This window comes from Thalassophryne amazonica, chromosome 3 (assembly GCF_902500255.1).
Source record: "Thalassophryne amazonica chromosome 3, fThaAma1.1, whole genome shotgun sequence".
Lineage (NCBI taxonomy): Eukaryota > Metazoa > Chordata > Actinopteri > Batrachoidiformes > Batrachoididae > Thalassophryne > Thalassophryne amazonica.
Window position 1 is genome coordinate 23,117,385 of NC_047105.1, and position 18,919 is coordinate 23,136,303.

Here is an 18,919-nt window from a genome sequence, read left to right on the forward strand (position 1 = left end):
TTTTACGTCAGACATGCTTGAACCCTCGTGCGCATGCGTGAGTTTTTCCACGCCTGTCGGTGACGTCATTCACCTGTGAGCACTCCTTGTGGGAGGAGTCGTCCAGCCCCTCGTCGGAATTCCGTTGTCTGAGAAGTTGCTGAGAGACTGGCGCTTTGTTTGATCAAAATTTTTTCTAAACCTGTGAGACACATTGAAGTGGACACGGTTCGAAAAATTAAGCTGGTTTTCGGTGAAAATTTTAACGGCTGATGAGAGATTTTAAGGTGATACTGTCGCTTTAAGGACATTAAAAAAATCTTTAACAGTGGAATATCCGGATAAAATGCTGAAACCGACTTCTTCTGAAACTTCTCTGTTCTCTCACGATGTCCTGGATCAATAGAGCCTGAAATGTGGAGGTTTTCAGCTTGAAACAGGCTGACGACGGCGCCTGAGAGCGCTGCACGACGTTTTGCTCCGTGGGAAGTCCTTAAAGCGACAGTATCACCTCAAAATCTCTCATCAGCCATTAAAGTTTTCACCAAAAACCAGCTTAATTTTTCGAACCGTGTCCACTTCGATGTGTCTCACAGGTTTAGGAAAAAGTTTGATCAAACAAAGCGCCAGTCTCTCAGCAACTTCTCAGACAAAGGAATTCCGACGAGGGGCTGAACGACTCCTCCCACAAGGAGTGCTCACAGGCGAATGACGTCACCGACAGACGTGGAAAAACTCACGCATGCGCACAAGGGTTCAAGCATGTCTGACGTAAAAACATATGAATGAAATCCATATAGTTTTTGAAAAAAATAAAAAGGACCTATACTTTATTGACAGACCTCGTATGTTTCAAAAATCGAAAATGCACAACAAAACAAATGAGGAACGAATGGGAGGAAACTGGAGTCAACGTCTGTGGCCGAACTGTAAGAAACCGCCTAAAGGAAATGGGATTTACATACAGAAAAGCTAAACGAAAGCCATCATTAACACCTAAACAGAAAAAAAACAAGGTTACAATGGGCTAAGGAAAAGCAATCGTGGACTGTGGATGACTGGATGAAAGTCATATTCAGTGATGAATCTCGAATCTGCATTGGGCAGGGTAATGATGCTGGAACTTTTGTTTGGTGCTGTTCCAATGAGATTTATAAAGATGACTGCCTGAAGAGAACATGTAAATTTCCACAGTCATTGATGATATGGGGCTGTATGTCAGGTAAAGGCACTGGGGAGATGGCTGTCATTACATCATCAATAAATGCAGAAGTTTACGTTGATATTTTGGACACTTTTCTTATCCCATCAATTTAAAGGATGTTTGGGGATGATGAAATCATTTTTCAAGATGATAATGCATCTTGCCATAGAGCAAAAACTGTGAAAACGTAGGGTCAGTGTCATGGCCTGCAAATAGTCCGGATCTTAATCCAATTGAAAATCTTTGGAAGTTGAAGAAAATGGTCCATGACAAGGCTCCAACCTGCAAAGCTGATCTGGCAACAGCAATCAGAGAAAGTTGGAGCCAGATTGATGAAGAGTACTGTTTGTCACTCATTAAGTCCATGCCTCAGAGACTGCAAGCTGTTATAAAAGCCAGTGGTGGTGCAACAAAATGCCCTGTCATTAGGAGGGTGCTTACTAGAGCACAATAGGTGCTAATTAGAGCTTTTGTTTAGTCACCAGCCAATAGCAGTCCGTCTCTCGGTAGGAGGGGTCTAGTTAGGTTTAAAACTCCAGCGTTTGTGGCTTCTGTTTACAAGAGTCAAGACAGAAGTCAGACTACCAGAGCAAGAATTTTAGCTGAGGAAGCTTCTGCGATTTGAAGCGAAACGTCCTCGCGTCAAGCAACCCAGTCCAGTCGAAGATTCAAGCTTCTCTAATAAGGTCGACGTCTATTGGATTCAATGATGTATGATATACGTTTCCCCATAACATAACTAAGCATGACAGATGGTGCTAACTATTCCTTTTTAAAATGCTATTAACTCATCCAAAAATTTGGATAATTTTTTACCAAAATTGGAGCAACTTTATCTTTTGACCTCTGTACAAACTGAAACTGACCTTTGTCGCCATTTTTGCTGTTTTTACCCCATAACTCAGTGGAATTCAGTCATAGATAGTCTAAACTATACCTTTTTGGAATCATTATGATTAGACAAATAATGTATAGTGTGTGTGTGTGTGTGTGTGTGTGATTGGAGCATTTTTAAATTTTGACCCCTGTGTAATTCTTAACCCCTTAACCCCTAATTATTAACCCCTGTAGGTCATTAGGGGTCAGCTCCAGGATGGCTATATAAAGCCGCTGGCAAAAATTATGTAATCACCGGCCTCGGAGGATGTTCATTCAGTTGTTTAATTTTGTAGAAAAAAAGCAGATCACAGACATGACACAAAACTAAAGTCATTTCAAATGGCAACTTTCTGGCTTTAAGAAACACTATAAGAAATCAGGAAAAAAATTGTGGCAGTCAGTAACGGTTACTTTTTAGACCAAGCAGAGGGAAAAAAAATATGGAATCACTCAATTCTTCTGAAAAAATTATGGAATCATGAAAAACAAAAGAACGCTCCAACACATCACTAGTATTTTGTTGCACCACCTCTGGGTTTTATAACAGCTTGTACTCTCTGAGGCATGGACTTAATGAGTGACAAACAGTACTCTTCATCAATCTGGCTCCAACTTTCTCTGATTGCTGTTGCCAGATCAGCTTTGCAGGTTGGAGCCTTGTCATTGACCATTTTCTTCAACTTCCACCAAAGATTTTCAATTGGATTAAGATCTGGACTATTTGCAGGCTATGACACTGACCCTATTCTTTTTGCAAGGAATGTTTTCACAGTTTTTGCTCTATGGCAAGATGCATTATCATCTTGAAAAATAATTTCATCATCCCCAAACATCCTTTAAATTGATGGGATAAGAAAAGTGTCCAAAATATCAATGTAAACTTGTGCATTTATTGATGATGTAATGACAGCCATCTCCCCAGTGCCTTTACCTGACATACAGCCCCATATCATCAATGACTGTGGAAATTTACATGTTCTCTTCAGGCAGTCATCTTTATAAATCTCATTGGAACGGCACCAAACAAAAGTTCCAGCATCATCACCTTGCCCAATGCAGATTTGAGATTCATCACTGAATATGACTTTCATCCAGTCATCCACAGTCCACGATTGCTTTTCCTTAGCCCATTGTAACCTTGTTTTTTTCTGTTTAGGTGTTAATGATGGCTTTCGTTTAGCTTTTCTGTATGTAAATCCCATTTCCTTTAGGCGGTTTCTTACAGTTCGGTCACAGACGTTGACTCCAGTTTCCTCCCATTCGTTCCTCATTTGTTTTGTTGTGCATTTTCGATTTTTGAGACATATTGCTTTAAGTTTTCTGTCTTGACGCTTTGATGTCTTCCTTGGTCTACCAGTATGTTTGCCTTTAACAACCTTCCCATGTTGTTTATTTGGTCCAGAGTTTAGACACAGCTGACTGTGAACATCCAACATCTTTAGCAACATTGTGTGATGATTTACCCTCTTTTTAGAATAGAATTTAAAATTCTTCTTCTTACTTATAAGGTTTTGAATAATCAGGTCCCATCTTATCTTAGGGACCTCGTAGTACCATATCACCCCAATAGAGCGCTTCGCTCTCAGACTGCAGGCTTACTTGTAGTTCCTAGGGTTTGTAAGAGTAGAATGGGAGGCAGAGCCTTCAGCTTTCAGGCTCCTCTCCTGTGGAACCAGCTCCCAATTCAGATCAGGGAGACAGACACCCTCTCTACTTTTAAGATTAGGCTTAAAACTTTCCTTTTTGCTAAAGCTTATAGTTAGGGCTGGATCAGGTGACCCTGAACCATCCCTTAGTTATGCTGCTATAGACGTAGACTGCTGGGGGGTTCCCATGATGCACTGTTTCTTTCTCTTTTTGCTCTGTATGCACCACTCTGCATTTAATCATTAGTGATCGATCTCTGCTCCCCTCCACAGCATGTCTTTTTCCTGGTTCTCTCCCTCAGCCCCAACCAGTCCCAGCAGAAGACTGCCCCTCCCTGAGCCTGGTTCTGCTGGAGGTTTCTTCCTGTTAAAAGGGAGTTTTTCCTTCCCACTGTAGCCAAGTGCTTGCTCACAGGGGGTCGTTTTGACCGTTGGGGTTTTACATAATTATTGTATGGCCTTGCCTTACAATATAAAGCGCCTTGGGGCAACTGTTTGTTGTGATTTGGCGTTATATAAAAAAAATTGATTGATTGATTGATTTGATTTTAAGAGTTTGATTATCCTCTCCTTTGTTTCATTTGACATCTCTCGTGTTGGAGCCATGATTCATGTCAATCCACTTGGTGCAACAGCTCTCCAAGGTGTGATCACTCCTTTTTAGATGCAGACTAACGAGCAGATCTGATTTGATGCAGGTGTTAGTTTTGGGGATGAAAATTTACAGGGTGATTCCATAATTTTTTCCTCAGAATTGAGTGAGTCCATATTTTTTTTTCCCTCGGCTTGGTCTAAAAAAGTAACCGTTACTGACTGCCACAATTATTTTTCCTGAATTCTTATAGTGTTTCTTAAAGCCCGAAATTGGCCATTTGAAATGACTTTAGTTTTGTGTCATGTCTGTGATCTGCTTTTTTTGTGTGTGTATGTGTGTGTAATATGGAGAGTACCTCTAAAAATTTTGGGCATGCACAATATGACATGCTCATCAATATTTAAGTGTTCCACCTGCCAAACAAAAGGGTTCTGGTGGTGGTAGAAATGCAAACCAGCCAGACTGTTCCGACCCTCACCATGCCATGCAGTACCGACCTGAACTATGCTGATTAAATCATCAAGGTGTTGGCTGCATAATTTATTAGACGTACGGCAGCGTATACCAGCATTTTTAATATGGTCAGCATACGCTGGCTAAATCGTAAAAGTGTGGCAGGGCCCTAAACCCCTGTGAAATTTTAATAGGAAACCTCCCCTGAACATGAAGCCAGAGAAAATAGACCAAAACAAGAGTAATGTGATCAAACTTTCTACTCATCAATGCTTGGATGTGGCAAAATAGTTTTGATTCATTGGAAAACTGTGACAATCATTGAAGGAGTTGGTATGTTGTTTTAAAACTGAGCCCTTGACGGAACTTTCAGCTGCGTCTGAACCTGACAGATGACTGTACGCTGTCTTTGCTGTCTTCTCACAGTTTGGAGGTCACATGAGCGCTCTCTGTTCACGGCCCGACTTCCTTGGTCGCCTAAGTCGTCACTACTTGACAGATGTCAGCTCTTCATTGAAACTGAAGCAAAGCCCAGCGTCCCGGCAGACATTAGAGAGGAACCGACAGCCACGGCTGAGTCTCCGCCCAATGGCCAGCTACAGAACCCTGTTCCTGCTGATACTGTTCTACCTGTTTGGAGTACTGCTGTCTTTAGGACCCGTCTCCAGCACGGTGCTCATCCTCCTTGTAGTTTTCCTCTATGGACTGTTGACGATGCTGTTTGGAGACAAATTGAAAAAACACTAATCTGAGCTGGCGGTTTTCTAGGGGGCGGGGATGATACATACCGTACATATGCCTTTTCCACTTTCACACGTTTGGCTGATAAGAACTTTCAGATTGGATCCCGTTAGCTTGATGTCCATCAGTACTAGGAGTTGTTTTTTGTTTTTTTTATTGTACAAGCAATAATCCTATTCGAAAAACTGACTGACGAATTGTGTTAAGGATGTGTGAAAAAAATCCCTCAGCCACTTTGTACTGACAGGCTGTTGTTGCTTTTTTTTTTTTTTTTTTTTTTTTTTTTTTTTTTTAAGTGGTTGAAGTGACCTTGTAAAAACTTACAGCTGTTTTAATTAGATTTTTTTTTTTTGTTTTTGCAGAAGCATCTTGAGAGCTGAGGCTGTCCAAAGGAAGTTTTTCCTATGGAAAATGTGCTTTTCCCCATAGGCCTCAATAAATTGCACATTTTTATAGTTCTTGTGATTTACTGAAATTGAATCCAGGTCCTGGGTTCATGCTTACCTAGTCTCATTGCTCTGGAGTTGTCGGTAACAGCATTCTGGGTAAAATGTATGTAAATCAAGATGCGGGGCCATACTGAGTCTGTTCTGACCAAATGAACCAAAAAGACATTGTGCATTAAATCATATCCACAGGTTTAACTTGAGAGCACAAGACCTCAAAAGACCTGAAATATCTCCTATCCCCTGCCCCAAATAAAATGCTCTAGTACTGACAAAATCTTTTGAATGAGGTATACAGTAGTGTTCAGAATAATAGTAGTGCTATGTGACTAAAAAGATAAAACGGGTTTTGAGTATATTTCTTATTGTTACATGGGAAACAAGGTACCTGTAGATTCTCACAAATCCAACAAGACCAAGCATTCATGATATGCACACTCTTAAGGCTATGAAATTGGGCTATTAGTAAAAAAAAAAGTAGAAAAAGGGGTGTTCACAATAATAGTAGCGTGACATTCAGTCAGTGAGTTCGTCAATTTTGTGGAACAAACAGGTGTGACTCAGGTGTCCCCTATGTCAATCAATCAATCAATTTTATTTATATAGCACCAAATCACAACAAACAGTTGCCCCAAGGTGCTTTATATTGTAAGGCAAGGCCATACAATAATTACGTAAAAAACCCCAACGGTCAAAACGACCCCCTGTGAGCAAGCACTTGGCGACAGTGGGAAGGAAAAACTCCCTTTTAACAGGAAGAAACCAGCAGAACCAGGCTCAGGGAGGGGCAGTCTTCTGCTGGGACTGGTCGGGGCTAAGGGGAGAGAATCAAGAAAAAGACATGCTGTGGAGGGGAGCAGAGATCAATCACTAATGATTAAATGCAGAGTGGTGCATACAGAGCAAAAAGAGAAAGAAACACTCAGTGCATCATGGGAACCCCCCAGCAGTCTAAGTCTATAGCAGCATAACTAAGGGATGGTTCACGGTCACCTGATCCAGCCCTAACTATAAGCTTTAGCAAAAAGGAAAGTTTTAAGCGTAATCTTAAAAGTAGAGAGGGTGTCTGTCTCCCTGATCTGAATTGGGAGCTGGTTCCACAGGAGAGGAGCCTGAAAGCTGAAGGCTCTGCCTCCCATTCTACTCTTACAAACCCTAGGAACTACAAGTAAGCCTGCAGTCTGAGAGCGAAGCGCTCTATTGGGGTGACATGGTACCATGAGGTCCCTAAGATAAGATGGGACCTGATTATTCAAAACCTTGTAAGAAGAAGAATTTTAAATTCTATTCTAGAATTAATAGGAAGCCAATGAAGAGAGGCCAATATGGGTGAGATATGCTCTCTCCTTCTAGTCCCCGTTAGTACTCTAGCTGCAGCATTTTGAATTAACTGAAGGCTTTTCAGGGAACTTTTAGGACAACCTGATAATAATGAATTACAATAGTCCAGCCTAGAGGAAATAAATGCATGAATTAGTTTTTCAGCATCACTCTGAGACAAGACCTTTCTAATTTTAGAGATATTGCATAAATGCAAAAAAGCAGTCCTACATATTTGTTTAATATGCACATTGAATGACATATCCTGATCAAAAATGACTCCAAGATTTCTCACAGTATTACTAGAGGTCAGGGTAATGCCATCCAGAGTAAGGATCTGGTTAGACACCATGTTTCTAAGATTTGTGGGGCCAAGTACAATAACTTCAGTTTTATCTGAGTTTAAAAGCAGGAAATTAGGTCATCCATGTCTTTATGTCTGTAAGACAATCCTGCAGTTTAGCTAATTGGTGTGTGTCCTCTGGCTTCATGGATAGATAAAGCTGGATATCATCTGCGTAAGAATGAAAATTTAAGCAATGCCGTCTAATAATACTGCCTAAGGGAAGCATGTATAAAGTGAATAAAATTGGTCCTAGCACAGAACCTTGTGGAACTCCATAATTAACCTTAGTCTGTGAAGAAGATTCCCCATTTAATGAACAAATTGTAATCTATTAGATAAATATGATACAAACCACCGCAGCGCAGTGCCTTTAATACCTATGGCATGCTCTAATCTCTGTAATAAAATTTTATGGTCAACAGTATCAAAAGCAGCACTGAGGTCTAACAGAACAAGCACAGAGATGAGTCCACTGTCTGAGGCCATAAGAAGATCATTTGTAACCTTCACTAATGCTGTTTCTGTACTATGATGAATTCTAAAACCTGACTGAAACTCTTCAAATAGACCATTCCTCTGCAGATGATCAGTTAGCTGTTTTACAACTACCCTCTCAAGAATTTTTGAGAGAAAAGGAAGGTTGGAGATTGGCCTATAATTAGCTAAGATAGCTGGGTCAAGTGATGGCTTTTTAAGTAATGGTTTAATTACTGCCACCTTAAAAGCCTGTGGTACATAGCCAACTAATAAAGATAGATTGATCATATTTAAGATCGAAGCATTAAATAATGGTAGGGCTTCCTTGAGCAGCCTGGTAGGAATGGGGTCTAATAGACATGTTAATGGTTTGGATGAAGTAACTAATGAAAATAACTCGGAACAATCGGAGAGAAAGAGTCTAACCAAATACCGGCATCACTGAAAGCAGCCAAAGATAACGATACGTCTTTGGGATGGTTATGAGTAATTTTTTCTCTTAATAGTTAAAATTTTATTAACAAAGAAAGTCATGAAGTCATTACTAGTTAAAGTTAAAGGAATACTCGGCTCAATAGAGCTCTGACTCTTTGTCAGCCTGGCTACAGTGCTGAAAAGAAACCTGGGGTTGTTCTTATTTTCTTCAATTAGTGATGAGTAGTAAGATGTCCTAGCTTTACGGAGGGCTTTTTATAGAGCAACAGACTCTTTTTCCAGGCTAAGTGAAGATCTTCTAAATTAGTGAGATGCCATTTCCTCTCCAGCTTACGAGTTATCTGCTTTAAGCTGCGAGTTTGTGAGTTATACCACAGAGTCAGGCACTTCTGATTTAAAGCTCTCTTTTTCAGAGGAGCTACAGCATCCAAAGTTGTCTTCAATGAGGATGTAAAACTATTGATGAGATACTCTATCTCACTTACAGAGTTTAGGTAGCTACTCTGCACTGTGTTGGTATATGGCACTAGAGAACATAAAGAAGGAATCATATCCTTAAACCTAGTTACAGCGCTTTCTGAAAGACTTCTAGTGTAATGAAACTTATTCCCCACTGCTGGGTAGTCCATCAGAGTCAATCAATCAATTTCTTTATATAGCGCCAAATCACAACAAACAGTTGCCCCAAGGCGCTTTATATTGTAAGGCAAGGCCGTACAATAATTATGTAAAGCCCCAACGGTCAAAACGACCCCCTGTGAGCAAGCACTTGGCTACAGTGGGAAGGAAAAACTCCCTTTTAACAGGAAGAAACCTCCAGCAGAACCAGGCTCAGGGAGGGGCAGTCTTCTGCTGGGACTGGTTGGGGCTGAGGGAGAGAACCAGGAAAAAGACATGCTGTGGAGGGGAGCAGAGATCAATCACTAATGATTAAATGCAGAGTGGTGCATACAGAGCAAAAAGAGAAAGAAACAGTGCATCATGGGAACCCCCCAGCAGTCTACGTCTATAGCAGCATAACTAAGGGATGGTTCAGGGTCACCTGATCCAGCCTTAACTATAAGCTTTAGCAAAAAGGAAAGTTTTAAGCCTAATCTTAAAAGTAGAGAGGGTGTCTGTCTCCCTGATCTGAATTGGGAGCTGGTTCCACAGGAGAGGAGCCTGAAAGCTGAAGGCTCTGCCTCCCATTCTACTCTTACAAACCCTAGGAACTACAAGTAAGCCTGCAGTCTGAGAGCGAAGCGCTCTATTGGGGTGATATGGTACTACGAGGTCCCTAAGATAAGATGGAACCTGATTATTCAAAACCTTATAAGTAAGAAGAATAATTTTAAATTCTATTCTAGAATTAACAGGAAGCCAATGAAGAGAGGCCAATATGGGTGAGATATGCTCTCTCCTTCTAGTCCCCGTCAGTACTCTAGCTGCAGCATTTTGAATTAACTGAAGGCTTTTTAGGGAACTTTTAGGACAACCTGATAATAATGAATTACAATAGTCCAGCCTAGAGGAAATAAATGCATGAATTAGTTTTTCAGCATCACTCTGAGACAAGACCTTTCTGATTTTAGAGATATTGCATAAATGCAAAAAAGCAGTCCTACATATTTGTTTAATATGCGCTTTGAATGACATATCCTGATCAAAAATGACTCCAAGATTTCTCACAGTATTACTAGAGGTCAGGGTAATGCCATCCAGAGTAAGGATCTGGTTAGACACCATGTTTCTAAGATTTGTGGGGCCAAGTACAATAACTTCAGTTTTATCTGAGTTTAAAAGCAGGAAATTAGAGGTCATCCATGTCTTTATGTCTGTAAGACAATCCTGCAGTTTAGCTAATTGGTGTGTGTCCTCTGGCTTCATGGATAGATAAAGCTGGGTATCATCTGCGTAACAATGAAAATTTAAGCAATACCGTCTAATAATACTGCCTAAGGGAAGCATGTATAAAGTGAATATAATTGGTCCTAGCACAGAACCTTGTGGAACTCCATAATTAACTTTAGTCTGTGAAGATGATTCCCCATTTACATGAACAAATTGTAATCTATTAGACAAATATGATTCAAACCACCGCAGCGCAGTGCCTTTAATACCTATGGCATGCTCTAATCTCTGTAATAAAATTTTATGGTCAACAGTATCAAAAGCAGCACTGAGGTCTAACAGAACAAGCACAGAGATGAGTCCACTGTCCGAGGCCATAAGAAGATCATTTGTAACCTTCACTAATGCTGTTTCTGTACTATGATGGATTCTAAAACCTGACTGAAACTCTTCAAATAGACCATTCCTCTGCAGATGATCAGTTAGCTGTTTTACAACTACCCTTTCAAGAATTTTTGAGAGAAAAGGAAGGTTGGAGATTGGCCTATAATTAGCTAAGATAGCTGGGTCAAGTGATGGCTTTTTAAGTAATGGTTTAATTACTGCCACCTTAAAAGCCTGTGGTACATAGCCAACTAACAAAGATAGATTGATCATATTTAAGATCGAAGCATTAAATAATGGTAGGGCTTCCTTGAGCAGCCTGGTAGGAATGGGGTCTAATAAACATGTTGATGGTTTGGATGAAGTAACTAATGAAAATAACTCAGACAGAACAATCGGAGAGAAAGAGTCTAACCAAATACCGGCATCACTGAAAGCAGCCAAAGATAACGATACGTCTTTGGGATGGTTATGAGTAATTTTTTTTCTAATAGTTAAAATTTTGTTAGCAAAGAAAGTCATGAAGTCATTACTAGTTAAAGTTAATGGAATACTCAGCTCAATAGAGCTCTGACTCTTTGTCAGCCTGGCTACAGTGCTGAAAAGAAACCTGGGGTTATTCTTATTTTCTTCAATTAGTGATGAGTAGAAAGATGTCCTAGCTTTACGGAGGGCTTTTTTATAGAGCAACAGACTCTTTTTCCAGGCTAAGTGAAGAGCTTCTAAATTAGTGAGACGCCATTTCCTCTCCAACTTACGGGTTATCTGCTTTAAGCTACGAGTTTGTGAGTTATACCACGGAGTCAGACACTTCTGATTTAAAGCTCTCTTTTTCAGAGGAGCTACAGCATCCAAAGTTGTCTTCAATGAGGATGTAAAACTATTGACGAGATACTCTATCTCCCTTACAGAGTTTAGGTAGCTACTCTGCACTGTGTTGGTATATGGCATTAGAGAACATAAAGAAGGAATCATATCCTTAAACCTAGTTACAGCGCTTTCTGAAAGACTTCTAGTGTAATGAAACTTATTCCCCACTGCTGGGTAGTCCATCAGAGTAAATGTAAATGTTATTAAGAAATGATCAGACAGAAGGGAGTTTTCAGGGAATACTGTTAAGTCTTCTATTTCCATACCATAAGTCAGAACAAGATCTAAGATATGATTAAAGTGGTGGGTGGACTCATTTACTTTTTGAGCAAAGCCAATAGAGTCTAATAATAGATTAAATGCAGTGTTGAGGCTGTCATTCTCAGCATCTGTGTGGATGTTAAAATCACCCACTATAATTATCTTATCTGAGCTAAGCACCAAGTCAGACAAAAGGTCTGAAAATTCACAGAGAAACTCAGTAACGACCAGGTGGACGATAGATAATAACAAATAAAACTGTTTTTTGGGACTTCCAATTTGGATGGACAAGACTAAGAGTCAAGCTTTCAAATGAATTAAAGCTCTTTCTGGGTTATTGATTAATTAATAAGCAGGAATGGAAGATTGCTGCTAATCCTCCGCCTCGGCCCGTGCTACGAGCATTCTGGCAGTTAGTGTGACTCGGGGGTGTTGACTCATTTAAACTAACATATTCATCCTGCTGTAACCAGGTTTCTGTAAGGCAGAATAAATCAATATGTTGATCAATTATATCATTTACTAACAGGGACTTGGAAGAGAGAGACCTAATGTTTAATAGACCACATTTAACTGTTTTAGTCTGTGGTGCAGTTGAAGGTGCTATATTATTTTTTCTTTTTGAATTTTTATGCTTAAATAGATTTTAGTGGTTGTTGGTGGTCTGGGAGCAGGCACCGTCTCTACGGGGATGGGGTAATGAGGGGATGGCAGGGGGAGAGAAGCTGCAGAGAGGTGTGTAAGACTACAACTCTGCTTCCTGGTCCCAACCCTGGATAGTCATGGTTTGTGTATGTATTATGTAAGGATGAAGCCAGCACCTGTTCAACATGCTTTTCTCTTTGAAAGCCTGAGGAAAATGGGACGTTCGACATTGTTCAGAAGAACAGCTTAGTTTGATTAAAAAGTTGATCGGAGAAGGGAAAACTTACACGCAGGTGCAAAAAATTATAGGCTGTTCATCTACAATGATCTCCAATGCTTTAAAATGGACAAAAAAAAAAAAAAAAACAGATGTGTGGAAGAAAACGGAAAACAACCATCAAAATGGATAGAAGAATAACCAGAATGGCAAAGGCTCACCCATTGATCAGCTCCAGGATGATCAAAGACAGTCCGGAGTTACCTGTAAGTGCTGTGACAGAAGACGCCTGTGTGAAGCTAATTTATTTGCAAGAATCCCCCGCAAAGTCCCTCTGTTTGCCAAAGAACACATCAACTGGCCTAAAGAGAAATGGAGGAATATTTTGTGGACTGATGAGAGTAAAATTGTTCTTTTTGGGTCCAAGGGCCACAGACAGTTTGTGAGATGACCCCCAAACTCTGAATTCAAGCCACAGTTCACAGTGAAGACAGTGAAGCATGGTGGTGCAAGCATCATGATATGGGCATGTTTCTCCTACTATGGTGTTGGGCCTATATATCGCATACCAGGTATCATGGATTAGTTTGGATATGTCAAAATGCTTGAAGAGGTCATGTTGCCTTATGCTGAAGAGGACATGCCCTTGAAATGGGTGTTTCAACAAGACAATGACCCCAAGCACACTAGTAAACGAGCAAAATCTTGGTTCCAAACCAACAAAATTAATGCCTCGCAGATGTGAAGAAATCATGAACAACTGGTTATACTAGATTAGTGATTCCCAGGATTGTGAACACCCCCTTTTCTACATTTTTTTAATTTTTTTTTTTTTTTTTACTAATAACCCAATTTCATAGCTTTAAGAGTGTGCATATCATGAATGCTTGGTCTTGTTGGATTTGTGAGAATCTACTGGTACCTTGTTTCCCATGTAACAATAAGAAATATACTCAAAACCTGAATTAATCTTTTTAGTCACATAGCACTATTATTATTCTGAACACTACTGTATGTTTAGCTATAATACAACATTGCACTGGACAATTTAATTTCTATTTTGTATATTTAAAATCATGAAGATTTTCAGTTCTTGTTGCATTAGCTTTGTTACTGTTGCAAAGTGGAATTAAATGGATCATAAGAAGGGTCACGCTTATCTGTGGTGCCCATCAACTGGAAATGATGGTGCTTATGTAATTGGATCAGTTTGTAGATGGTTCAAAAGGCTTTTGGTGGAATTTTGATAAATTTGTGGAGCACTGGTCAGGTAAGCGTTTGGTGAACTTTGGTAGTGGTCCCGGTCTGCTTCATTCATCTTCATTTTTATGTTTCAGACCAGCAACATGGACACAAAGATAACTTTTACAACCACTTTTCTTGTTACTTGCTGATGCTGCCAGTATTGCTTAATCTGGTAAATGACCTTGTCACGTTGCTAACGGCTAGCTACAATGTGCCACAAATTTTGTGCCATCTGTCCTCATCCATGAGGTCTCTGGTGGAACGCCTATTTTTGGAGCTCTCCAAAATCTTGGCCGTGTGTTTGGAAACAAATGCGTTTACCTCAACTGGGTCGTCATTTCAAATCCCAACTTGTGACTTCCAAGGTAACCGGAAAGTAGCATCCTATCACAATCAGGTTGACTTGACGGGGCTCAGCAGCTCTGTATTCAACAATCCCTTCTCTGGTCCCAGTCACCCTGATGACGCGGTTTGCGGAGTAACACCTTGTTTCTGCTTAAAACTGCAAACCAGTCATCAAATATATCAGCGACAGATGTCTGAAGCTTTTGTACAACAATTTCCGCATAAATTCAGTATTATTTCATCATAAAAGGCGGTGGAAGCGATCAGCACCCTGTCTAAATGAGCTGCTAGCTGATGCGTGCACTGCGCGTCGGACATTTCAGAGTGTCATGGAATTTTGCCTCGTTTGACATTACAAAGTCATAAAGGAGATCAGCATATCATAGTGTTATCCACTCCTTTGGACCATACTGAGCCTCAGTTAAAGTACAATATAACACAGTAAAACCTGCATTGTAAACTTGGTTGTTGGGTTTATTGTTGCATTAAACTGGCACTAGATGTCAGTATTGTACTATTATAGATATCGCCTCAATGACAAAAACTGGCTGGAAACCTGACTCCTGATTTTCAAATATGAGCATTTTATTTATTGTTTTCTTTAACGGGTACGGTGCACATTAATAAATTTGCAACTGTCATATGTGCAAACGTAAACTGAAACTGTTTAAAATATAAGTGATATTAATTGTCATCTTGTCAGGTATCAATTAAAATGTACAACACGAACATGACACAGAAAATAAAGATTAATATTTTGGTGCAGTTTCCTTTGATCAGACAGCTAAAGCACAAATGTTTTGTTTTGACTTAAATAATTTAAAATTTTTATTATTTCAGGAACACAACAAACCAGCTCCTTGGATGAATTTTTTTGAACAATTTATAAAATCTGACAGAAGAAAGATTTTGAATTATTCAAAATTGGAAAAATAATAATAGTAACGACCGCATTGCCTGTTGGGATCCATGGACTGTAGACTGGGTCGTGTTTATAAAATAGGTAGCTGATATTTTTCAAGGACATTTCAGAGTGTCATGGAATTTTGCCTCGTTTCTGCGTAAAACTGACTTTAGAATGATTTAAGAGGTTTTACCTTTATCATCTGATGGTCAATAATCCCAATTAATCCATTGATTGCTTTGGGTGAAGAGACTCTGTCCCAGACATGCTGCTGTGGTCCGAAATGACACATGCGCAGATGCAAAAGGTGGGCCGATTTTTTTTTTAGGGGTGGATCGTTCAGTCTCCGACACAGGTCTACAGTCAGCGGTATGAGGATGTGTAGATTTTACACGTGGAAAAAGACTGCATTTGTTTGAACTGTCCTCGTCCACCCAGTTGTATGGTGCTGGCCTTGATTGGGAAGTGCAACTCTGGCGGACTGGGCTCCCGTCTGCTTTGTGCTATAAAACCCAGGTCTAAACTCTGGCGCCATTGGACCTCTGGAATTTCATCAGCGCATACTGTGGATACAGTACTTGAAAGTTTAACTTTTCTGTTTTCCTTTCAAACGGTTTTAAACTCCTGCAGGTTTCAGCTTCTGTTAGTGCTAAGAAGATGTAATTGTAATAAACCAAATGCATTTTTAGAACTACGCTGAAAACTTAGCAGAGAAGCTTGAATCTTCGACTGGACTGGGTTGCTTGACGCGACGCGAGGACTTGCGTCAAGCAACCCAGTCCAGTCGAAGATTCAAGCTTCTCTACTATGGAAACCACCTGGACAACTGAGAGCCTACACAGAAAAATACGCTGAAAACTCCATTAAAAAAATCTTTGAAAGCTTCTACAACGGAAGTAATATCTCAAACAAAATCATAAATAAGGCTTAGAGGGAGCTTGTGAAATCTGTTACTTTGTGAACGCTTTAGTTAATTTTCAAATCAGATTTTTCTGATTTAAAGTATTTTGTACTGAAGTATATTTCCCAGCATCCAATTGTGCTTCGGATGTTAGCTTAGCTAACTGTTGAGTCAGAAATGTTGTGGGAAAATAAAAATTCAAGTTAATCCATTTAAAGAAGGCGTATAGACCACAGGTAAGTCAGGAGAAAGATACTGCAAGTAATAAACGTTAGCTAAAGCAAATTATTTAAAGAGCTTGTTGGAGTTCCGTTGGAAACGAGCAGTAAATAGGAACATGGTGGTGAACGTTTTTTCCCCCCTTTCCATAGTGTGATTAAAAAGTGCTCCTTTTTTGGTAAATGACTGAAGAATGAAGTCTAACCTAAAACAGTTTGAAACCATGAAAATTAGTTGCTGGTTTAGTCTAGTGAGGGTTTCCAGTAAACTACAAGGTGGAGCCACTATTATTAATTATTCGTCAGTTAGTCAAGTAATTGACAACTATTTAGCTAATTGATTCATCAGTGTAGCAGGGCTGTGGTGATGTATGTATGGGTATATATATATATATATATATATATATATATATATATATATATATATATATATATATATATATATATATATATATATATATATATAATGTTTTTTAAAAGAAAGGTGGCATAATATTTTGAGGGTGAAAAAACCCCTCAAAATTTTCAGCAAAAACTCCAATATTCTTAGATTACTTTCTATTTGCGAGGGGGAGAAAACATGGATATTCTGTGTTTATAATGTTGTAAATGTGCAGGGAAAAAAAATCTTAATTTGCGAGGATAATCTTTGATATTCTGAGTTTATAAAGTCAAATTTGTGAGGGGAAAAAATGACATTACAAAGTCATAAAGGAGATCAGCATATCATAGTGTTATCCACTCCTTTGGACCATACTGAGCCTCAGTTAAAGTACAATATAACACAGTAAAACCTGCATTGTAAACTTGGTTGTTGGGTTTATTGTTGCATTAAACTGGCACTAGATGTCAGTATTGTACTATTATAGATATCGCCTCAATGACAAAAACTGGCTGGAAACCTGACTCCTGATTTTCAAATATGAGCATTTTATTTATTGTTTTCTTTAACGGGTACGGTGCACATTAATAAATTTGCAACTGTCATATGTGCAAACGTAAACTGAAACTGTTTAAAATATAAGTGATATTAATTGTCATCTTGTCAGGTATCAATTAAAATGTACAACACGAACATGACACAGAAAATAAAGATTAATATTTTGGTGCAGTTTCCTTTGATCAGACAGCTAAAGCACAAATGTTTTGTTTTGACTTAAATAATTTAAAATTTTTATTATTTCAGGAACACAACAAACCAGCTCCTTGGATGAATTTTTTTGAACAATTTATAAAATCTGACAGAAGAAAGATTTTGAATTATTCAAAATTGGGAAAAATAATAATAGTAACGACCGCATTGCCTGTTGGGATCCATGGACTGTAGACTGGGTCGTGTTTATAAAATAGGTAGCTGATATTTTTCAAGGATTGTAATAAATTATGCAAAGTTTCTATAATGAGCTGGAATGGTGTTTGAGTCCAAAATGTTTTTAGAACCTTAGACATCAACAGTTTTGAGAAGAGTGTAATGTATTTATAAACTGTTGAGGTTGTTCTTACCATATACACACTATTATTATTAGCCTATTATCCATCCATCCATCCATTTTCTTCCGCTTTATCCGGAGTCGGGTCGCGGGGGCAGCAGCTCAAGCAAAGCCGCCCATACCTCCCGATCCACACACACCTCCCCCAGCTCCTCCGGGGGAACCCCAAGGCGTTCCCAAGCCAGCCGAGAGATGTAGTCCCTCCAGCGTGTCCTGGGTCTTCCCCGGGGCCTCCTCCCAGTGGGACGTGCCCGGAACACCTCTCCAGCGAGGCGTCCAGGGGGCATCCGGAAAAGATGCCCGAGCCACCTCAACTGACTCCTTTCGACGTGGCGTAGCAGCGGCTCCTCCCGAGTGACCGAGCTCCTCACCCTATCTCTAAGGGAGCGCCCAGCCACCCTGCGGAGGAAACTCATCTCGGCCGCTTGTACTCCCGATCTCGTTCTTTCGGTCATGAGCCAAATCTCATGACCATAGGTGAGGATCGGAACGTAGATCGATCGGTAAATCGAGAGCTTTGCTCCCCTACTCGGCTCTCTCGTCACCACGACGGTCCGATATAGCGACCGCATCACTGCAGATGCTGCACCGATCCGTCTATCGATCTCACGCTCCATCCGTCCCTCACTCGTGAACAAGACCCCGAGATACTTAAACTCCTCCACTTGAGGCAAAGACACTCCACCGACCTATTATTATTATTATTATTATTATTATCAAAATTTGTTTCTTTTATTGTTACTTCTATTTTGTCATTTGATTTTTAAATAGACCACAATGAAATAAGTGTTTTCACTTTCTTGTGTCATCCATGTATTTTTTTTTTACGTATTTACAAGTATATTATGTATTTACATTGAACTTACTAAATAACATCATGCACACATGCATGCTTTTAATATGTAAATGATTTACGCCCTACTGGAATGTGTACGAGTCCAGAATGTAATTATCAATATCCATTGTTCAGTGTTGTTAGGTAATATCTGTAGTTTCTCCAAAAATTATTTGTCCTATCAATGTTTCATTTAGGCAGCATTCATCCTTGACCCAAAACACATACATACCAAATGGCAAATGTCAGCTGT

At 39.6% G+C, this 18,919-nt stretch overlaps 1 protein-coding gene across 2 annotated transcripts in view; it reads left to right on the plus strand.

The window, feature by feature from the left end:
- The window catches only part of smpd4 (sphingomyelin phosphodiesterase 4), a 57,009-nt gene extending 51,249 nt beyond the window's left edge, over window positions 1-5,760 (plus strand). Inside the window, exon 20 of one of the 2 annotated variants that reach the window (XM_034165917.1) lies at window positions 5,183-5,760. In XM_034165917.1, the coding sequence (XP_034021808.1) occupies window positions 5,183-5,503 (321 nt within the window). In that variant the 3' untranslated portion in view covers window positions 5,504-5,760. The remainder of the gene's footprint in view (window positions 1-5,182) is intronic. The other variant, XM_034165918.1, reaches the window with a different exon arrangement.
- Window positions 5,761-18,919: the final 13,159 nt, after the last annotated feature.